The sequence below is a fragment of the Schistocerca americana genome, chromosome 10, assembly GCF_021461395.2.
Source record: "Schistocerca americana isolate TAMUIC-IGC-003095 chromosome 10, iqSchAmer2.1, whole genome shotgun sequence".
NCBI classification, from domain to species: domain Eukaryota; kingdom Metazoa; phylum Arthropoda; class Insecta; order Orthoptera; family Acrididae; genus Schistocerca; species Schistocerca americana.
The window spans coordinates 187131598-187152102 of record NC_060128.1 but is presented as its reverse complement, the minus strand read 5'-3'; the positions used below and the strand labels follow the sequence as shown (position 1 = coordinate 187152102).

Here is a 20505-nt window from a genome sequence, read left to right as displayed (position 1 = left end):
GCTGTTATTGATCATGTATTTTAGATTTATATAAGACCAAAAAGACATTAACACCTTCCTTTCCCAAGACTTATATGATTTCGAATTGTAAATGGTAACAGTAAGGTGTAGTAGATGAGTACTACTTTTTCCTAACTGTGATTAGTGTTGCCAGTGCAGGATTCTGTGCACAAACTGCCTTCTCAATTACGTCTCATAAATGTTCAGTAGGTGGCCAAATCCTTTGCTCAAACTGCCCAGAATGTTCTCCAAACCAATCAATTCTTTTTTGTGTGCCTGTTGACAAATCAATTCTTCTACTATTTGGTGAGTGGTCCACTTTATTCGTATATTATTTGCATTTGGCAGAATGTTTCTTTTAAGAAGAAGAAGTAGATAGTATGCAGCAGAGGACATGGATAATTGCAGAAGGATGTCAAGAAATTTCATTCATTATACTTCAAAAGAAACCAGATTGTGAATAAGTAAAAGTGGGAAATTAGTATGGAATGCAAAATCTACATTGTTTAGTGACTGTAGCTGAAGAGAAAACTACCATAAAGGTGTGACGATAAAATGACAAAGATAGTGTAACTGTTTCCACTCTCAGTAGAGGCCAGTTCTTGAATTGTTACCAGAATTTTTCAACACATGCATTTCCTTTTAAAGAAGTAATTATAATAAGCAAATATTTATAAAAAGGAAAGTCAAGTGAAGTGCAACAAAATTGACTTTGCATAAAACTGTTGCATGTCAGAGAAAGCGTCATCTTTGAGAATGGTCGGCAATGGAAACATGTGCTTCTTGTAGGTGAAATACTGAGTTTAAATTCTCTTTTTTTTCATTGGGGTAAGTGGCAGGTATATGGATGTTTTGGGAGTATTTCTTCATGAAGACGGTGGAGTTTGTCTCACTCCATATATGAGAGTTGGCTCTGTTTACATTTATTCTATGATTATTCAGGTCTCTTGATGTTTTACTAATGTCTAGGATTGAAAAATATAGTAATATGTAGTAGAGAAAAATTAGAAATGGGCATTAGTCTTTAGTGCATATGACAAAAGTGTCAAGTGGCTTCTTTGTTGCTAATGTGTCTTCAGATGTCACAATGTAACAAGTTGATAGTTGTGAACAGTGGCTTCTTTGTTGCTAATGTGTCTTCAGATGGCACAATGTAACAAGTTGATAGTTGTGAACAGCAGTATCATGACTATATATGTTAGATTTTGGTACTTAGTTTGATATTTTTTTTCTTATGTAGGTGTGTGTGTTACTGTGTGTGGTGGTGGTGGTTGCCGTGAACAAATGTGGAATTTAAGTTCAGGGAATCACAATCTTTTTTTCTTTTAATGGAAATGCCAGTACTGTGAAATGAGGTGTTATTATTTAATCTTTTTATATTCTACATTTCATTTTGTTGTTATTTTAGTGGCTAATGTGATCAGTGAGCTATTACTCATATTGATGAGGTCATTTATTACTTTCTTGTTCATTGGAGGGGCCTAAAGTTTCCCTGTAATGTTAGGAGTTTCTGTTGTTACAGTTCATTTTAGATGGCTCATGCCCAAGCTTTGTTAGATGTTCAGCAAACGTAGAATGGCTATTTTCATCCTTAAAATTTCTTTTATGTTCTTTCTATCAAGTCTTGAAATTTCTGCCTGTCATCCTTGGATAACACTAATTTACAATCTTGACTTTGTAACTAGTATCTACCAGTTCCTTGGTATTTGTCTGCTTTTTCTGTTGGTGTTTGTAATTGTGACTGGTATGTGTTTCTTGTTCTGCATGCTATGTATAATCCTTGTTTGTTCAATGTATCTGCTGTTCTGTGTGATGATTTTTTTTTTTTTTTATGTTAATGTGTACCGTTTATTTTTGTCAGTCATGAGTGTTCCTCTTCTGTGTATTCATATGCATTGTAACATAAGTAGTGATTGTGCAGTTTTATTATGTTGTGTCATCTGCTTATTTTATTTTCCTTTAGGTGTGTTTTGGGTCTTTTTACTATTTGATTGATATATCCATTGTTTCATAATTTTCTCAAGTGAGTGGTGTTTCATTCAATCCATAATGATATGTTGGGGTGCTGTTAGTTTCTTGTTTTGTGGGTGATTTGATGTCAGTTGTATAACTGCATATGTTGTAAATGTCAAACTAATGATTAATGCGGTCTCCCTTTGTTGTTGTATCCAGGAAATGTATTGTTTTTGCATTTATTTTTCCATGGTGAATTGTCCATTTGTACATTTTTATGGATGCTGTTTATGTCTGTATATAGTTTATATATTTTCTCAATTGGTTCATCTATCATACAGGTAGATCACTTATTGTGTGTCACAAAATTTCTTGAGACAACTGCTCGATATGGTCAGATGGTGACTTCTGGTAAGTAGCAGCTACCTATGTCCACACTGTGATTGTTTGTAATGGAGGCTACACTTGAGTCACATGTGAAAAATCAACTTGTGTGCTGCCAGAAGACGGTAGTGTGTTCGGAGCCTTTACTGGAAGCTGAATGTGGTCTTCTGCATAAGCACCAAGTGACTGGTGCTGCTACCAAGTGTTGTTGTGTCCAGGAGCCGAATTAAAATTGGTAGCTAGGTGGATACTCCTCTGTTGGGATCTGACTGTCATAAGAAATTATCAATTTTCTTTATATTTAATGATGACAATTGTGTGGTTTCAGGCTGTACTTAACTGGAATCCTGAGTCACTCTTTATGAAGTCTGTTCAAAAAATTCTGGAACATTCTTAATTTTGTACCAATGGTGTGTTGGAGCAAAATTGAGTTGGTATTCCTGCACACATCTATGTTTAATGTTTAAATGCCAGAAGTTTCATTGCTGTATGTCTGTTAGTTATTGTTCAGTGCTGCATTCAGTAGAACATTGTGTAGCACAGTTTGTGAATTTTGAGATGGCGGAGTTAGAGGAGGAATGCATCAGGATTAAATTTTGCCTGAAACTCAAGAAAATCTTTATATATACAGACTAAATGATGCAGAAAACCTACTGTGATGAGTCCTTAAGCCATTCTTGATGTTACGAATGGTTCACACGGTTTAAAAATGGCCTAACAGAAGTTAAAGATGACACTTGTTCAGGATGCCCTTTGATGTCTGATGACACTCGTGTCAGCAACGTCAACAAAATTGTGTGAGGTAACTGAAGACCAACCATCTGAGAGGTTGCAAAAGAATGTAACATTTCAGTTGGATCATGTCATGATATACTGACAAAGCATCTTGAAATGCATCATGTTGCTGCCAGGTTTGTCCCGTGGCTCGTGAGCCAAGACTGCAAAAATCTTCGCCTTGCAATCTGTGAAGAACTTTTTTATTGTGCAAATGAGAACAAGATGTTCCTTAAGACAATCATAACTGGTGACAAGATGTGGGTCTATAGTTATGATGTTGAAGCCATGGTTCAATCTTTACAATGGATTGGTACTCTAAGATCAAAAAAAGCTTGTCAGGTCAGGTCAAATGTTAAAGACATGTTGATAGTTTTCTTTGACTTCTACAGATTAGTTCATCATGAATTCATGCCGAAGGGACAAACTGTTAATCGATGATACTATCGGGAAGTGTTGCAACACATGCAAGAAAATGTGAGAAGGAAATGGCCTGCAAAGTGGTGTGACAGTTAACAGCTCTTGCATCACAATAATGCACCTGCACGTTCATCCCTTTTGATGTGTGACTATTGCACAAAAATTGAAATAGGTGTGCTCCCTCATTGTCCATACCCTCCAGGCCTGGCCACTGTGATGCAGCAATGGATACACTGATGGCTCTTGGACTGACTGTGGGGTCGGGTGTGCCTTCATCATTGGCACCCTTGTCTTTTAATATCAGGTTCCGGCACACTCCTCAGTATTTACAGCCAAGCTCTTCACCTTGTCTCAAGCCACAGAGTACATCTGGTGACACAGCCTTTTCAATTGTGTCCTCTCCTCAGACTCACTCAGTGCTCTTCAAAGTCTATGTGCACTGTACACCGCCCATCCCATAGAGCAGTGGGTCCAGGAAAACTGTCAATTGCTCACTCTTGGTGGAGCCAGTGTGATGTATCTGTGGGTTCCTGGTCATGTTCGTCTGCCAGGAAATGAGGCTGCTGACACTGCTGCCAAAGCTGCAGTCCTCATACCTCAGCCCATGAGTACCAATATTCCCTCTGATGATCTCTGTGTTGCTGTCTGTGTCCCTTTGATATCGCCAATGGTCCTCCCTTCGCAGCAATAAGCTCCACCTTATTAAGCCTATCCCAGTGGCTTGGATGACCTCCTCTTGGCCTTCCCACTGGGAGGAGGTTATTTTTACTCGGCTGTGTATTGGGCATTGCCCTTTTAGCTATCATCATTTGCTAAGTGGCACTACCCCACCACTTAGTACACATTGCACTCAAGTTTTAACTGTCTGCCACTTCGTAATGGTATGTCCATTTTTTAACCTTCTATGTTCCCTTTTGGGCTTGCCATCTGAGTTATCGGCCACTTTAGCAAATTACGTGCAAGCTGTCAACCGCATCTTACCTTTTATCCACCAAAGCAATAAGGTGAAGGCCATTTAATTTTTAGTTTCGGACCTCTGTTTCCATATTGTGTCTTTTTAGCCATTTTTCCACGTGCCTGTTTTTAGCTGTCTTCTATTATGTCAGTAGGGACTGACATATAGTAATTTTTTAACTCCTCTCTGTCTTCATGTTCTATAGTATTGACTTGGGCATGTATGACCCCAGTTGTTTTTGCACTCTACAGCAAAACAAAACCAAAACAATGATCCAGCAAGAGGCATTCTGACTGTTTCTGTAAGTGGAAACAGCATTGGGAGTGGTGTATCAATTGTGGAAGAGAGAATAATAAGTAAAAGGTAAGCACAGAAAAATTTTGTGGATGAAGTTTAGGAATTTTTTGATGAAACTTCATACTATATTGTCTTCTATGTAAAGATATAATTTCTTCTTTACCACACAGTTCCAGAAAGACAAAATTGTGGACATAATCTTTGTATTTAGATACACCATGCATTGTCCTGTGCTAAGGCAATGCTCTGCTGTTGCAGATTTATGCTGCTGGCCCAGACATGTACGACAGTGGTGTTTATGTCTCACACGATACAGCTAGTCTGGCCTTTACACATCATCCCACACTCACGCCCATTTCCTGGGGTCAAATTGGCTTTAACAGAGTTTTGCAGCAGGGCAAAAGATGGACATAATATTGTGTGTGTTGAGGGATGACTGATCTTAATTTTCACTACATATCCATAAACTTAAGTTTCTTCAGTTATGATGCATTTCAGTAGTTATACATCATTGTTGACTTCACCTGGTGTCTCCTGCTTAACTCAGATTTGTTGCTATCTTTGTTTGGAATTCAACCATTATTGAAAGAATTTTGCTGTTACACCATTTCACACCCAAGAAATAAAAAGAAAAAAAATTAATAAATTAATAGTATGAGGCAGTTGATACGCCAACATCAGAAACTTCTCTCAAAGTAATATGGTGATTGTTGATAATCATTTACATCACTTTTCCACAATTTCATCAGTTGATGATGTGCTGAGGCATCCAGTATGCTTTTCATCTTCATGCCCTTCATCAAAACACTTACATCACTCATAAATACTTACTTTACACCTAGCACTCTCACCAAAAGCAGTATTCAACATTTCTAAGACTTTGGTGCACATTATTCCATTATTATTGCAAAATTCAAGGGAGGGGAGGGGAGGGGGAGGGAGTATTTGCACACAGCTTTAAATGTCTAAAGGTATTATGTTTTAAATTGGAACACACAATCTGCTTGCAGTTCCAGACCACGTTTTTCTCCTATTCAAAATAGCAAACCAGTGTTCAGTTTCTTACTGTAGGAATGTATCAGATTCATTTTTTGTGACTAGTAACATCTATAAAATTATTATTCATGTAATTTTTCACAGTACAAATTACAGTAGCATTGATTGAAACAATAAATTGGTAAGTATCCATTAGCACAACAAACTGTACTGAAAAGGGTACATTTTGGATAAATCTTTAATGTGTACTTTCATAATATGCAAGTATAATCACCAAATACGGGACAATGATTTTGCAAACACTTAAATTAACAATTTCACTGCTCAGTTCACAGTGTGGGACATATGACACAACTTTTTCATACCATTGGGTTAAAACAATAGACTAGATTGCAATAGACTGTTGTTTTAATGCAGTTGTATCCCAGATTCCTGTTACTCCTTTGGACCATGTTACCCAAGTTTATGAATTTTTCGCAACACATGAGTGATTGTGAGATTTAGTACAAGCTGCACAAATATTATGGATAATAATTAATCAGAACTTGGTACTCTACAAGATGTTCTCATATATTCATTTCTGGTCCCTGAGTGAAAGGAAATGTAGCTGCAGTTTTTCTCACATCATCATACCGAACACTATTACCTAAACATATTGAATAAAATAAATATCTTTATATATAAAATCTCATTCATTAATGATGCTGTAGAACCAACTGGCTGTGTGTTAAATGAAATATGATTATAGAGAACTGCTGCAACATTTTACAATACCAGCACTGTGTTCACTTACCTCCAAACAAACACAAAATACATTACTTTTATTTCTTTTTGCAGGTGATAATTTCAATTTTATGACATACTGCTCATATGTACAGTGTAACATCCCTGTTCAAAATATTGTTGTGATAATAAATTATAAGTGGAGATAACCTCCAACGTGGTGTGTCCTAGGCAATGCTCTGTTTATCCAGAGCAGTGAAAAGTCTTCACACATGGCAGCTAAATTGAACATGTCCAGTGCCATAAGAAATGAATTATACAAAATATAACAAACAGTTCCTTTAAGAACTCATTGGCAAAGGAAATATAACCACAATCCAAGTTCTACGACTCAACATTGAAGGCCTACACCAAGACAAAGGAGAATAGCTGAGCAGAATAGGTAAAGAAAATATGAATGACATTATCACACTCCTGGAAATGCATGTATTGAGTAAGAAACAGTCCTCCAGAGAAAAAGTTCCTACATACAAAATTGTTGGAAGCATAGCCTCAGAAATTCATGGCAGCATAAAACACCTTCACAACAATATTAAAAAACATAAAGCTATTGACATTGGCAGAGAACACAATGTAGTCTATCTTCCTTGATTTATCAGGGCTAAGAGTAATGTCCATTTACAAACACCTAACACTGGTTGTCCAAATCCACCATTGCCTACTTTAAAGCACCAAGTGATTTACTTTGAACATTTCAACTGCTGTCGTACCATCTGAGGTATGCCTTGAACAACAAATACAATGAGATATTAGTGAACTAGATGGAAGAAAACAGCCCAATCCTTGCATGCTATGCTAAAGATCTAAAAACATTACAATCAGCAAGGTGGCAAAGTGAAACAAACCAAGATGTCTGCCTAGTAACTACTGACATTCAGATGATACTATTATCCAAGTTGAAAGTCCTGCCTGGGTTCCCACATTCCCAACATAGACCAGTTATTACAAATATTGGCACATAAATTCCCTTAATAAGAACAGCTCAGAAACCACACTGGAATTTGAGGAAAGCAGACTGGGAATCTTATTTGAAAGAAATTGACTCAAATGCGCACTTGAAAGCACCTAAAGTAGCCAACTGTAAAAGCTAGCAGCAAAGCAACATATTCCATAAGGTTATAGGAAAGTATACAACTCATTTTGCAACAAGCAGGTGGAATACCTACATGTTGTTGTTGTTGTGGTCTTCAGTCCTGAGACTGGTTTGATGCAGCTCTCCATGCTACTCTATCCTGTGCAAGCTTTTTCATCTCCCAGTACCTACTGCAACCTACATCCTTCTGAATCTGCTTAGTGTATTCATCTCTTGGTCTCCCTCTACGATTTTTACCCTCCACGCTGCCCTCCAATACTAAATTGGTGATCCCTTGATGCCTCAGAACATGTCCTACCAACCGATCCCTTCTTCTGGTCAAGTTGTGCCACAAACTTCTCTTCTCCCCAATCCTATTCAATACTTCCTCATTAGTTATGTGATCTACCCATCTAATCTTCAGCATTCTTCTGTAGCACCACATTTCGAAAGCTTCTATTCTCTTCTTGTCCAAACTATTTATCGTCCATGTTTCACTTCCATACATGGCTACACTCCATACGAATACTTTCAGAAATGACTTCCTGACACTTAAATCAATACTGGATGTTAACAAATTTCTCTTCTTCAGAAACGCTTTCCTTGCCATTGCCAGCCTACATTTTATATCCTCTCTACTTCGACCATCATCAGTTATTTTGCTCCCCAAATAGCAAAACTCCTTTACTACTTTAAGTGCCTCATTTCCTAATCTAATTCCCTCAGCATCACCTGACTTAATTAGACTACATTGAATACCTACATAGAGAATATGAAAACATGGGTAACCCAGCCCTGGGAGACAGAATCTTAGTCTGTTAATGAATCACACAAGAAAAGACAGACAGAAGCAACAGAAAAGCTAGATTTCACTAATAGCAGTCAGAAAGCATGGTCCCACCTACAAAATGAGGTGGACCAGCAGTCATTCTGAATCAGGAAACTGACATAATACCTTCCCAAGTAGCATTATAAATAAAGAAATGCGCAGAAAGTGTATAGGTTGATCCCATTTTCGAAAAAGAAATAAACATCTAACTCAGGGACAAAAGAGGAAACAATAGAGGACACTAATCTCTCCGTACCCTTCACAGAGGAGAAACTTGATGCAGAAACCAAATCGTTCAAAAACAGGAAAGCTGCTGGATTGGATAGTGTACATCCCAAGTTCATTAAACAACTAGGATGGAAAGCACGACAGTGGCTACTATAATTTTACAATGAAATGCTGGACGGCAGAAACATTCCTCATAAATTTAAAAGTGCAAAAACTATTGCTATACTTGAGTCAGGAAAACTTAAAGAAGTGAGCTATCGTCCAGTTGGGTTACTGAACATTTGTTACAAGATGCTAAAACGATTTATTTTTTTAACTTAATATGTCTAATAATTGATGCCACAACCGCCTACCCTAGCAGGATTTTGTACAAATTGAAGCTGCTGTGAGCAAGCTCTCATCCTAGTATCATTTACAGAAGTAGGTTTCCAAAAGAAAAAGAAAACCTCAGTGGCATTATTGGCCTCACAAAAGCATATGAAACCATGTGGATGGCTGGATTAATATATATGCTAAACCACACAGTTTCAATCCCAAAGATCACAACATCAATGGAAACCGTTCTTAAAAAGTGCTCTTTTAAATTAACATTGGAAAAACTCCAAGTAAATTCTCTACCATAGAATCATGTGCCACAGGGCTCTGTTCTGGCACCACTTTTATTTAACTTTTACACCATCGGCATAGTCACCACTGATTCTGTAAAGTTTAGCTACGCTGATGACCTAGCTATAGCAAAACAACTAAAGAAGTAGAACAAACACAATCAGATAGAAAAGCTTTACCAATATTACAAAAAGTGATGGCTTTGCCCAAACCCTATTAAAAAAGAAGTCAGCTTATTCCACCTAACCAACAGAATTAAATGTTATCTTATGCAACAAAACAGTGAGACATAGTTGACTCCTCAAATATTTGTATGTGACTCTTGACAGATCACTATCATTAAGGAAACACCTAGAACAGGACAGAAAGCTACAATCAAGAAATAAGATAGTAAGGAAACTTGCTGATTCTAACTGGGGATTAATGCAGATATTTTAAGAACAACAGCACAAACACTTGTTATTGTGGTGCTGAATACTGTTCTCCTGTTTGAAGTAGTAGGAGCTCCTAGTAGGAGTGAACCACCTAAGAAAATTAAGAAGCTCCTTCAGTCATACCGAAACTGGCTATGCCATGACTAAAGCAACACTAAAAAGTGGGGAATTACCAGTAATGACCAGTGTCACTGTGGAACTTTGGGACAAACACGGAAACACATTTTGTACCACTGCCTATAAAGAAAATGCAAGGGTACCTGGAAATACTTTGCAGAAGCAATGCCAGCAGCAGTTAACTCAGTGTTGGAGTGTTTTAATATCCAGCTATGATGGAAAATGGATGTGCTAAAATATATAAAATAATTGCTCAGCATCAATTTAGACACACTGAAAAAATTCTTATATGAGAAACTAGTGCAGAAATGTTACTATTCAGTAGAAGAATTCATAAATGACAATTTGAGCAGGAGAGAGCAAATACTTAGGACTGTTAATCTTAAAAAAGTTTGTTACTTTTGAAGAAAAATTATTAACCGCTTAATGAAGTAATTATTCAGTAGTGTATATTATATTACTGGTATTATAAGGAAAATTGTAAACCAGTTTTTGTGTTTTGACAAGTCTCCTGTACTTTTAAGTCAATGGCTTGAAATTGTATGTAATGAGACAATAAACTTCTACTTCTACTGCTACTACTATTATAATGTTCAGTTATTCCAAATTATTGATTTCAAGCACTTCAGATAAAAGATGAAGCATATTGACAATACTAATTTTCTTTAGAACAGGAGATGTTCATGATACTAAACAGTACTTAGCTTTGTGTGTTGAGTCATTGAGGAATATATTGTTCTAATTTGCTCTCCACAAAAGTCTTAAACTGTTCCTATTTGGAGTAAGTTGGCATCTGTTTTCAACATGTGACTAGAAAAATCTTTAAATAAAAACTCTAACAGCCTGTGTAAATTAACTTGCACATTTGTTTCATAAAATTAACTTCCACACATTTCAGGTCTTAGCCAAAACTTAGACAATCAACAACTCAACAAGTATAAGCATTATCAAAGATATCATTTTAATTTATTTAAAGTTACAGATAGTATTAATGAAATTAAATATGCACATCACAAATTGCAATTATGTCCCTGTGGTAAGATGTAATAAAGTCTCATATTTTGCAAACCAAACTCATCGTGTGAGTATTTTTAGCAGTTAGTATTACAAATTGTTAATTTTGGATATAATTAAACTGACCTGTCTCTTTTTCTTCATTTGTGTCAGTTTCGTTAACATTTTACATCCTTTGATATATATTATTCTACTCACATTTGTATTAAAGATTGAGGTTATGATCTGTTTGAGACGGATAATTATGAGAGGCATTCAGTAAGTAATGTAACACATTTTTTTCTGTAAGCAAGTTGGTGTTATTCATGAATCCAATAACACTGTATTATTCCCCACTCTTCTGGCTACGGATCTCCATTCAATGTGTCAGTCTTACGCCACCTTACTGGCGGTGCCTGTATGCCCACGTGGTGTCAGTCCAGTGGTTGATTTCAGAGCCAACGTCTTGCTGCATCAAGAAGCTCTCCATCATCTGTGTACTGCTTCCATTGGAGAGCATCCTTGATTGGGCCAAACAGATGGATGTTGGAAGGTGTGAGATCCAGGCTGTAGGGCTGATGAGGAAGAATAGTGCAATGAAGTTTTCTGTGCCGCTCTTCGGTGTGCAGACTTGTGAGAGACCTTGCATTGTAACTGGGAAGGAGAAGTTAATTTGCATTTTTGTGGCAACAGATAGGCTGAAGTTGTTTCTTCAGTTCCCTGAGGGTAGTACAATACACTTCAGAGTTTATTGTTGCTCCCGTGAGGGAGGAAATCAAACAGAATGACCCTGGAAGACTGTCTCCATGACTTTACCAACTTTGGGTGCAACTCTGAACTTTTTCTTCAGAGGAGAGGTAAAGTGGTGCCATTCCATGGATTTGCTTTGAAGTGATTAACTCTTGCTACATCATCTACGATGATGATCAAACAAAAAATTGTCACAGTGAGCCTCGTAACATGCAAGACATTCTGCACACGTGCTCCATTGCTCTTTACGGTCTTCTAATAGGTGGCGAGGAACTCGGTAGGCATTCCCCAAGTGGTGAATGGGTGTGTCATCACTACAAACAGAGCAGCTTAGCTGTGCAGCAAGATGTTTGACAGTGATCCCGCACATTTCAACATTGCAGCAGATGCAGCCAGCCGACACGTGAGGGATCAGACAGGTTTGTGTGGTGAACTAGTTGGTGCAATGACAGATGCCTCACCCAAAAACTCACCTTGCTTTTGTTAAATGCCAGCTCTCCATAGACATTCTGCAATCACCTACGAGTATCTGTGATGCTCTGATTTTCCGCAGAAAGAAATTCGACGACAGCTCGTCACTTGGAATACCCCTCCATTAGAGATGCTACTTGTAGCACCAGCACTCATCAGAACTTCATGAAGCTGTAGGTACTGAAATAGGAATATTCCATGATGTTCGCCAACAAATGACACTCTTTTTGAACCAAAATTTGCTGAGAAAAAAATGTCTCTTACTTATCGAATGCACCTGCTATACATGCTACAAAAGCTGGGTAAAGGCAATATTAATAATAATAAAGGTACTGTTAATAATAATTTGTGTTCGTATACATTTACCTGCAAAATGCAATTTGAAGTATATTGTTATCTTTAGTACAATGATGTATCTCAATTGCATTACAACATTAACAGAAGAAGTGCATGAGTTACATGGTTTTAATGATTCTGCCTGCAGGACAGTGCCATTGCCCACCCGGCTGGTTGGGGAGCGACTGTTCAGAGAGGTGCCCAGAGGACAAGTACGGCACAGACTGCAGTCAGCGCTGCACGTGCCAGAATGGCGGGAAGTGCCGCAGCAGTGATGGAGTATGCAAATGTGCTGCCGGTTGGATGGGCAAGCACTGCACACAAGGTGAGGACAGGGGATGGGAACAACTGGTAGTTGGGCTGACAGATGTACTGTGTTTTTTGTTCACTATATTTTAGCCTTAAATTCTGATAATGTATGAGAGGATACCCAAAAGAAACTGAACTAATTTTTTGATGGGCTGAGATTTTGTAGTACTATGTTTTGCCACTATGAGCACATACAGCAAACGTTCCAGAGTCGTAAGTTGAGTGCTGTCACTGAAGGAGGTTCGGGAGTAGTTGTGGCAGAGTTTTTTAATGACAACTGTTTTGTGTGATTTTAGTTTTTGCAATGGCTGATTTTCATGCACAGTGTGTGTCAGTGAAATTCTGCTGGAACCTGAACCCTTGAAATGTTAAAACCAGCATAGTTTGGTGGTGATGTGGGGAAAAATGAAGTGTTTCAGTGTTTTCCTGTTTCAAAAATAGTGACATGCCAGTTGAACACACACCTTGTTCTACTCGTCCTTCCATGGCCCGAACACATGAAAATGTTGAAAACACTCATGCAATCATTAACAAAGATAAAGGCAGACTATTGAAGAAATAAATTAAACAAATTTGCATTTGAAAATGTGGATAACTATCACCTATATAATGGGATGACAATATTGGGAATTTGTACCACACTGGGACTTGAACCTGTTTTTTCCACTTACCATTAGGCTATTCGAGCACAACTCATGGCCAATCCCAAACTTCCACCTCTGCAGAGGAATATACACATGAGTGTATGAGAGCAGTAGACACATGATTGACAAGATGTGAAAGTTTGTGTTTGGCTGCGTGTCATGCTCAGACAGCCTCATCGGAAGCCAACCACTCATTATAAGCAGGAAATCTGAGTTAGAGTCCTGGTCCGCCACAGATTTTTGTCGTCATCATTCCATTATACAGCTCTTGGTTGTCCATATTTGCAACTGTGAATACATTTAACATATTTCGTAATGGCTTTAGTTGCCACTGTGCCTATTCCTTCAGACATTCATGCATGCATGCATACATACAATCAAGTCAGTGGAAGACTTAAAGTTCACCTGGCCCCAAAAAACATATCAAGTGAAATCATACATTAAGGCAATGCTGATTTGTTTTATCAATGTGGGAGGAGTCATCAGTAGCGTTTGTTAGACGGTTAACCAGGCTTTCTGCTTGGGTGTTTTGAAAAGGTGGCACAACAGTGTGCAGCTGAAGCAGCCTCATTTGTGACAGTTGGGTGACTGGTTTTTCTATTGTGGAAATGCCCCTGCTCACATATCACTGTCTGTGTGACAGTTCTTGATCAAAATTGGTATCATCCCCATTTGTTGTGCTCCCACCACTGACCTTTCCCTGTATGACTTTTTTCCCATTTCCTAGTATGAAAAGAGACATGAAAGGAAAGGGTTCTTCTGATATTGCTGAGGTGAAGGAAGAAATGATGGAGGCACTGTCAAGGACCATGAAAGATGAATTTAAGCAATTTCTTGAAAAATGGAATAAAGTATTAGACAAGTGTATTAGTGCAAGGGGATTGAATTTGTGCTTAAAACATGAATAAATACATAATAAATAAAATATATATAAAAACAAAGATGAGGTGACTTACCGAACAAAAGCACTGGCAGGTCGATAGACACACAAACAAACACAAACATACACACAAAATTCAAGCTTTCGCAACAAACTGTTGCCTCATCAGGAAAGAGGGAAGGAGAGGGGAAGACGAAAGGAAGTGGGTTTTAAGGGAAAGGGTAAGGAATCATTCCAATCCCGGGAGCGGAAAGACTTACCTTAGGGAGAAAAAAGGACAGGTATACACTCGTACACACGCACATATCCATCCACACATACAGACACAAGCAGACATATTTAAAGACAAAGAGTTGGGGCAGAGATGTCAGTCGAGGCAGAAGTGTAGAGGCAAAGAAGTTGTTGAAAGACAGGTGAGGTATGAGTGGCGGCAACTTGAAATTGAAAGGTGGACGGCGGAAAGACACTCTTGGCGGAGTGGGGAGGATTTCATGAAGGATGGATCTCATTTCAGGGCAGGATTTGAGGAAGTCCTCCCCACTCCGCCAAGAGTGTCTTTCCGCCGTCCACCTAACCTTCGTAACCTGTTAGTTCATCCCTATGAAATCCCCAAACCACCTTCCCTACCCTCTGGCTCCTATCCTTGTAACCGCCCCCGATGCAAAACCTGTCCCATGCACCCTCCCACCACCACCTACTCCAGTCCTGTAACCCGGAAGGTGTACACGATCAGAGGCAGAGCCACGTGTGAAAGCACCCACGTGATTTACCAACTGACCTGCCTACACTGTGATGCATTCTATGTGGGAATGACCAGCAACAAACTGTCCATTCGCATGAATGGACACAGGCAGACAGTGTTTGTTGGTAATGAGGATCACCCTGTGGCTAAACATGCCTTGGTGCACAGCCAGCACATCTTGGCACAGTGTTACACCGTCCGGGTTATCTGGATACTTCCCACCAACACCAACCTATCCGAACTCCGGAGATGGGAACTTGCCCTTCAGTATATCCTCTCTTCTCGTCATCCGCCAGGCCTCAATCTCCGCTAATTTCAAGTTGCCGCCACTCATACCTCACCTGTCTTTCAACAACTTCTTTGCCTCTACACTTCTGCCTCGACTGACATCTCTGCCCCAACTCTTTGTCTTTAAATATGTCTGCTTGTGTCTGTATGTGTGGATGGATATGTGCGTGTGTACGAGTGTATACCTGTCCTTTTTTCCCCCTAAGGTAAGTCTTTCCGCTCCCGGGATTGGAATGATTCCTTACCCTTTCCCTTAAAACCCACTTCCTTTCGTCTTCCCCTCTCCTTCCCTCTTTCCTGATGAGGCAACAGTTTGTTGCGAAAGCTTGAATTTTGTGTGTATGTTTGTGTTTGTTTGTGTGTCTATCGACCTGCCAGCGCTTTTGTTCGGTAAGTCACCTCATCTTTGTTTTTATATATAATTTTTCCCACGTGGAATGTTTCCTTCCATTATATTAATAAATAAAATAAATAAATATGTTTGGAGTTTTTCAGATACCCCCTTGCATGTTACCCTTTCTTCACTTCCAACTTCTCACTCCAGCTCTCATTTGCACATTTTGTAAGTTCGTGTACCTGATATTGAGTCTTCAGTAGCCTTGTAGTGATAACTGGCTTCCATCCGTTGAAGGATCAGGTGACCGTATGTCAAATAATTTACACTGAACTGCTATAATTAATTTGCAATCTCATCAGGTTTACTTATACCCAGTGTTCCCTTTTTGGTGATAAGCTTTGCCACAAATGATAGTTAAAACATTTGCACCAGGTAGGCAAACCACATTGATAGATAGCGTATAACAAAGTTTTCTAGTGGCGAGCTAACACAATGTTTCATAGTTTTGTCAAGGACATTCACATTTTACAGTCTGGCACTGACTGACTAATAGCACATGACTTTTGCATTTCAATATCTGAAGACAGATTGTCTCAAAGTCAATATACATTGTAACTTGCTGTTGACTATGTGGTGTATTGTTTTGGTAGGCTAACAAGAACTCACCCATAACACAATATTTATGTTCTGGCAGTGAAACAGGAACTGACTGTCATACCTACTCATGTTGTTTTGGTGCAAGAGTTTGCAGAACTTTCATTCTGCGTATTAGTATTCCAGTTGCTGTGGGTTTATTTATTGGTTGTCAGTTTTTCTTTATTGGTCTCTGTTGGTATCTCAGTTAGCATGTTGTCATTTTGTGACTTAGAGATAGTGAGTGGCGCTGTGGACAACGGAATGTGGAACAGCAAGTGGAACTAGATTTGCATAATATTAAAAAATAAAAGATGTTAGTACCTTTCAAATGTAGATGTAAAAGACAAAAAAACATTAGGACACAAAGACATGGTAGACAAACAAACAAGCCTCTTTGACTATGACCTGTACAGCTGGAAAATAGCAAAAACAGTAGCTACTATTTTATGAATGTAAATTTCTGTGGATTCCCAAACCCTGGAAAAAAGTTTTGAGAAAATTAAATTTTCCAAATTGAATAATTTACAAACTAGCAAGTTGTTCTAGTCAAAGTAGGCATTTTTGGAATTTGAAAAATCTGGGCTGCAAAATTATGGTACCAAATTTTAGAAATAATCACTAGTTGACATGTCAGCTTCTGTGGGGGCACCAGTGGCTACAGTTGGCAGCTCTGCTGCGCTGCTGTCAGCCTCGCGACACTCAGCTTGTTGAGACTGGAACATTCTGGTAGACAAATACTGTGAATGTGAATAACTTTTGAAATATCCAACTTTTGGAAAAAGTAGGATAACTGTTGAGAGCTTTCAAATGAGCTGTGTTACTTTAGAAATGAACAGTTGTTTACCCACTGAAAATACCACCTGACAGTGTTTTGTGTGAATCACGAGTCCTGAATATTCCTTTAAATAGAATATTTTGATAACAACCGAGTGTACTACTACCATTGAAATTCTATAAAATATCGAGCATGTAATAAATTTCGGTGTAAAAAAGTGTGAATAAGAAATTAGCAGTTTTGTGTAACTATTATGTATGTGCACTTGACAAAATGAGATCAAGTAGAAGAAAAATTGTATTAATAAGAGGAGTGGTATAAATAAAAGTAGGAAGTCTCACCTTGCTTTGTTACAATGTGTTCTCCATTATTGTACAGGGTCTTAAAAAAAAGCCAACTAACAAGACCAGCGTGTGCTGGGGAATATCAATTTCAACTAAATTTTGAAACTTCCTGGCAGATTAAAACTGTGTGCCGGACCGAGACTCGAACTCGGGACCTTTGCCTTTCGCGGGCAAGTGCTCTACCAGCTGAACTACCCAAGCACGACTCATGCCCCGTCCTCACAGCTTTACTTCTGCCAGTACCTCGTCTCCTACCTTACAAACTTAACAGAAGCTCTCCTGCGGAGGTGGGAGACGAGATACTGGCAGAAGTAAAGCTGTGAGGACGGGGCGTGAGTCGTGCTTGGGTAGCTCAGTTGGTAGAGCACTTGCCCGCGAAAGGCAAAGGTCCCGAGTTCGAGTCTCGGTCCAGCACACAGTTTTAATCTGCCAGGAAGTTTCATATCAGTGCACACTCCGCTGCAGAGTGAAAATCTCATTCTGTTAATTAAATTTTCTTAAAAACTTGAGCTGAGAAATGAACTGTTTTGGAGCTCTGTCCAAAAAATGACACAGCAAATTGAAGACGAGTATGCATTAGGCTCATTGCAGATATGAGTAACAACAACATGTGCTCATTACATCATCAGAAATGTTTCAGAACACACATGGTACATCACAGCAAGAATTGTGCAGCAGTACTTGGCTGGAAGGCAAACTGGTATGGTTATAAGCTGAAGAAATCAGGCAGTGTGGCTGCTACACCATAAACCAGTGGTTAAATTAAAATGACTGATATAACAGAACATATTTTAAATGGTTATTATTGACTGAAGATTTGTACAAACAAATGGAAGGGCTCTCACTACGACACAAAGGAATTGGCGTATAATGCTATTTCAAGTTTTTACTGACTGCATATGAGCAAAAATGCCCTCAGTAGAACACAAGCATAAAATAGTTTAACAGTGATGCCTCTTTACATCACTTCTTAGCTGATCCAGTTGCGAAGCAAAACCCTCACAAAACTTTTCACGCTCTTTAAATTGTGTGGTTCTCTTCTTAATCTTACAACAGTACTCTTTGCAAGTTGCATGGCATATTTGAGGCTATTTCTTCACCTCTTTAATAAACAGATCCACATTCAAACTGGATGCATCCATGGCAGCTGTTGCTAGGGTTGCAAACAAGTGTCCACTGCCCAGTTCTTCCACAAAAACTGGTGCTGCATTAAAAGTTAATGCCGTTAGTTTGTTAAGGTGATAAGCTGTACTGCAGGAAAAGCAGTACACCAAGATAGTAGACACGTTTCACTATAATGTGCAATGTTATTAATAATGAAATCTAAAGAAAACATGTTTTCATTTGTGCAAATTTACAGAGAGAATGAATGAAATTTTAGTGGAGCATAGCAGCAACTTACTCCAGTGGTTCTCAATCTTCCTGAAATCATAACCCCTGATTAACATCCTAGGGTATTACTACAATAACAATAGTCCGCCAGCTTAGCTGGGTGGTAACATGCTCACCTCCCATGCAAGCGGGCCCATGTTCGATTCTCGGCTGGGTTGAAGATTTTCTCCACTCGTGGACTGGGTGTTGTGCTGTCCTCACCATCATTTCATCCTCATCACCGGCACACAAGTCGCCCAATGAGGCTCCGACTGAAATAAGACTTGCACTAGGTGGCCCAACTTCCCCGGATGGGGCCTCCCGGCCAACAATGCCGCACAATAATTTCATTTCACAATAAGAATTTCAGCATACAATGTTACCCATTTCACAGGATTTAAAGTTGACTATTATTGAGTGCTACTGGAAATTAACTGATTTGTACTTCATCACCTGAAAGGTTACATATTGAAAGTATGCAATAGTTACTCTTGCAGGAATTGAACCAATGGTAGGTTGTTGAAAAAGTAGAAGCTGTAATCATGCAAAAATATGGTTGCCAGCCTAATCAGGCAAAAGTAATTTCAAGCAGATGAAAAGAAAATCAAGTAAATTAACTGCTGTATTAGACTTTGGCTCTAATTGAAATCTGTTTGGTACATCAGACATGAAATCAACAGCATGTATTAGCAAAATGATTCCCTGCTACCATCCTTATATCCTTGTTCTGTTTTATATCACTCTGCAACATTATGGCCAGATATTTAAACAGTACAAGTATGCCAAGCAGCACAACACCAATGCTGTATATTAACGTTACGAGATTCACAGTGCAGCAGTTTGTGTGTTGATATGAAGCTGCCTGTAAGTGTGCTGGTCCAGTACTTGAACCTGGGACCCTTACCTTTACCAGGCAAGTGCTTTAGCGACTGAGCTACCCAAGCATGACTCATAATATGTCCCCACAGCTTTACTTCCAGCAGTATCTTGTCTCTTACCTTCCAACCTTCACAGAAGATTTCCTGTGAAACTTGAGGAACTAGCATTCCAGCAAGAAAGTATATTGTAGAGTGTTGGGGAAAGTAAAGCTGTGAGGGCAAGTCACGAGTTGTGCTTGTGTAACTCAGGTATGGTATTTCCGTCTGAAAGGCAAAGGCCCCGAGTTCGAGTCTCAGTCCTTCACGTAGTTTTAATCTTCCAGGAAGTTTAATATCAGTACACACTCTGCTGCAGAATCGAAAATTTGTTCTGGAAACTTAACCCAGGATGTGATTAACCGATGTCTCTGCAGTGTCCTGTTTTCAAGAGTGTCAGTCCCGCAAGCTTCACAGGAGAATTTCTGTGAAGTAGGGAGTGTACGAGAAGAGGCGCTGGTGGAAATAAAGCTGTGAGGATGAGTTGTGAGTTGTGCGTTGGTACCTCAGTTTGTAGGGCACTTGCCTGCAAAAGGCAAAGGTTCCAAGTTTGAGTCTTGATCCAGCAGACAGTTTTAGCCTACCAGGTAGTTTCAAGTTTCATTACAAAATTGTTTTTTTAATCATCTGAATTAATGTGCATTTTCATTTTACATTTAGAGCAGCTGCTACACATCACACCAGCTAGAACTTCATTTTGCTTACTACAAACACAGCCATTTGTATTGTAGTGTTAATGGCAGCCTACACATGGGACAACAATTTCTGTCTGTTGCTCATTTGTGACCAGTGGTTTGGGATTACACAGTAGCAGGTGCAGATGTGGAGGGGCTATGCTGTGCTTGATGTTCAGTAAGGCAGCCATCC

General features: G+C 38.9%; 1 protein-coding gene across 1 annotated transcript in view; it reads left to right on the top strand.

The window, feature by feature from the left end:
- Nucleotides 1–20505, top strand: part of LOC124552629 (protein draper-like) — a 237919-nt gene that overhangs the window by 194586 nt on the left and 22828 nt on the right. The window contains exon 15 of the mRNA XM_047126954.1: nucleotides 12547–12723. Within this exon, the coding sequence (XP_046982910.1) occupies nucleotides 12547–12723 (177 nt within the window). The remainder of the gene's footprint in view (nucleotides 1–12546; nucleotides 12724–20505) is intronic.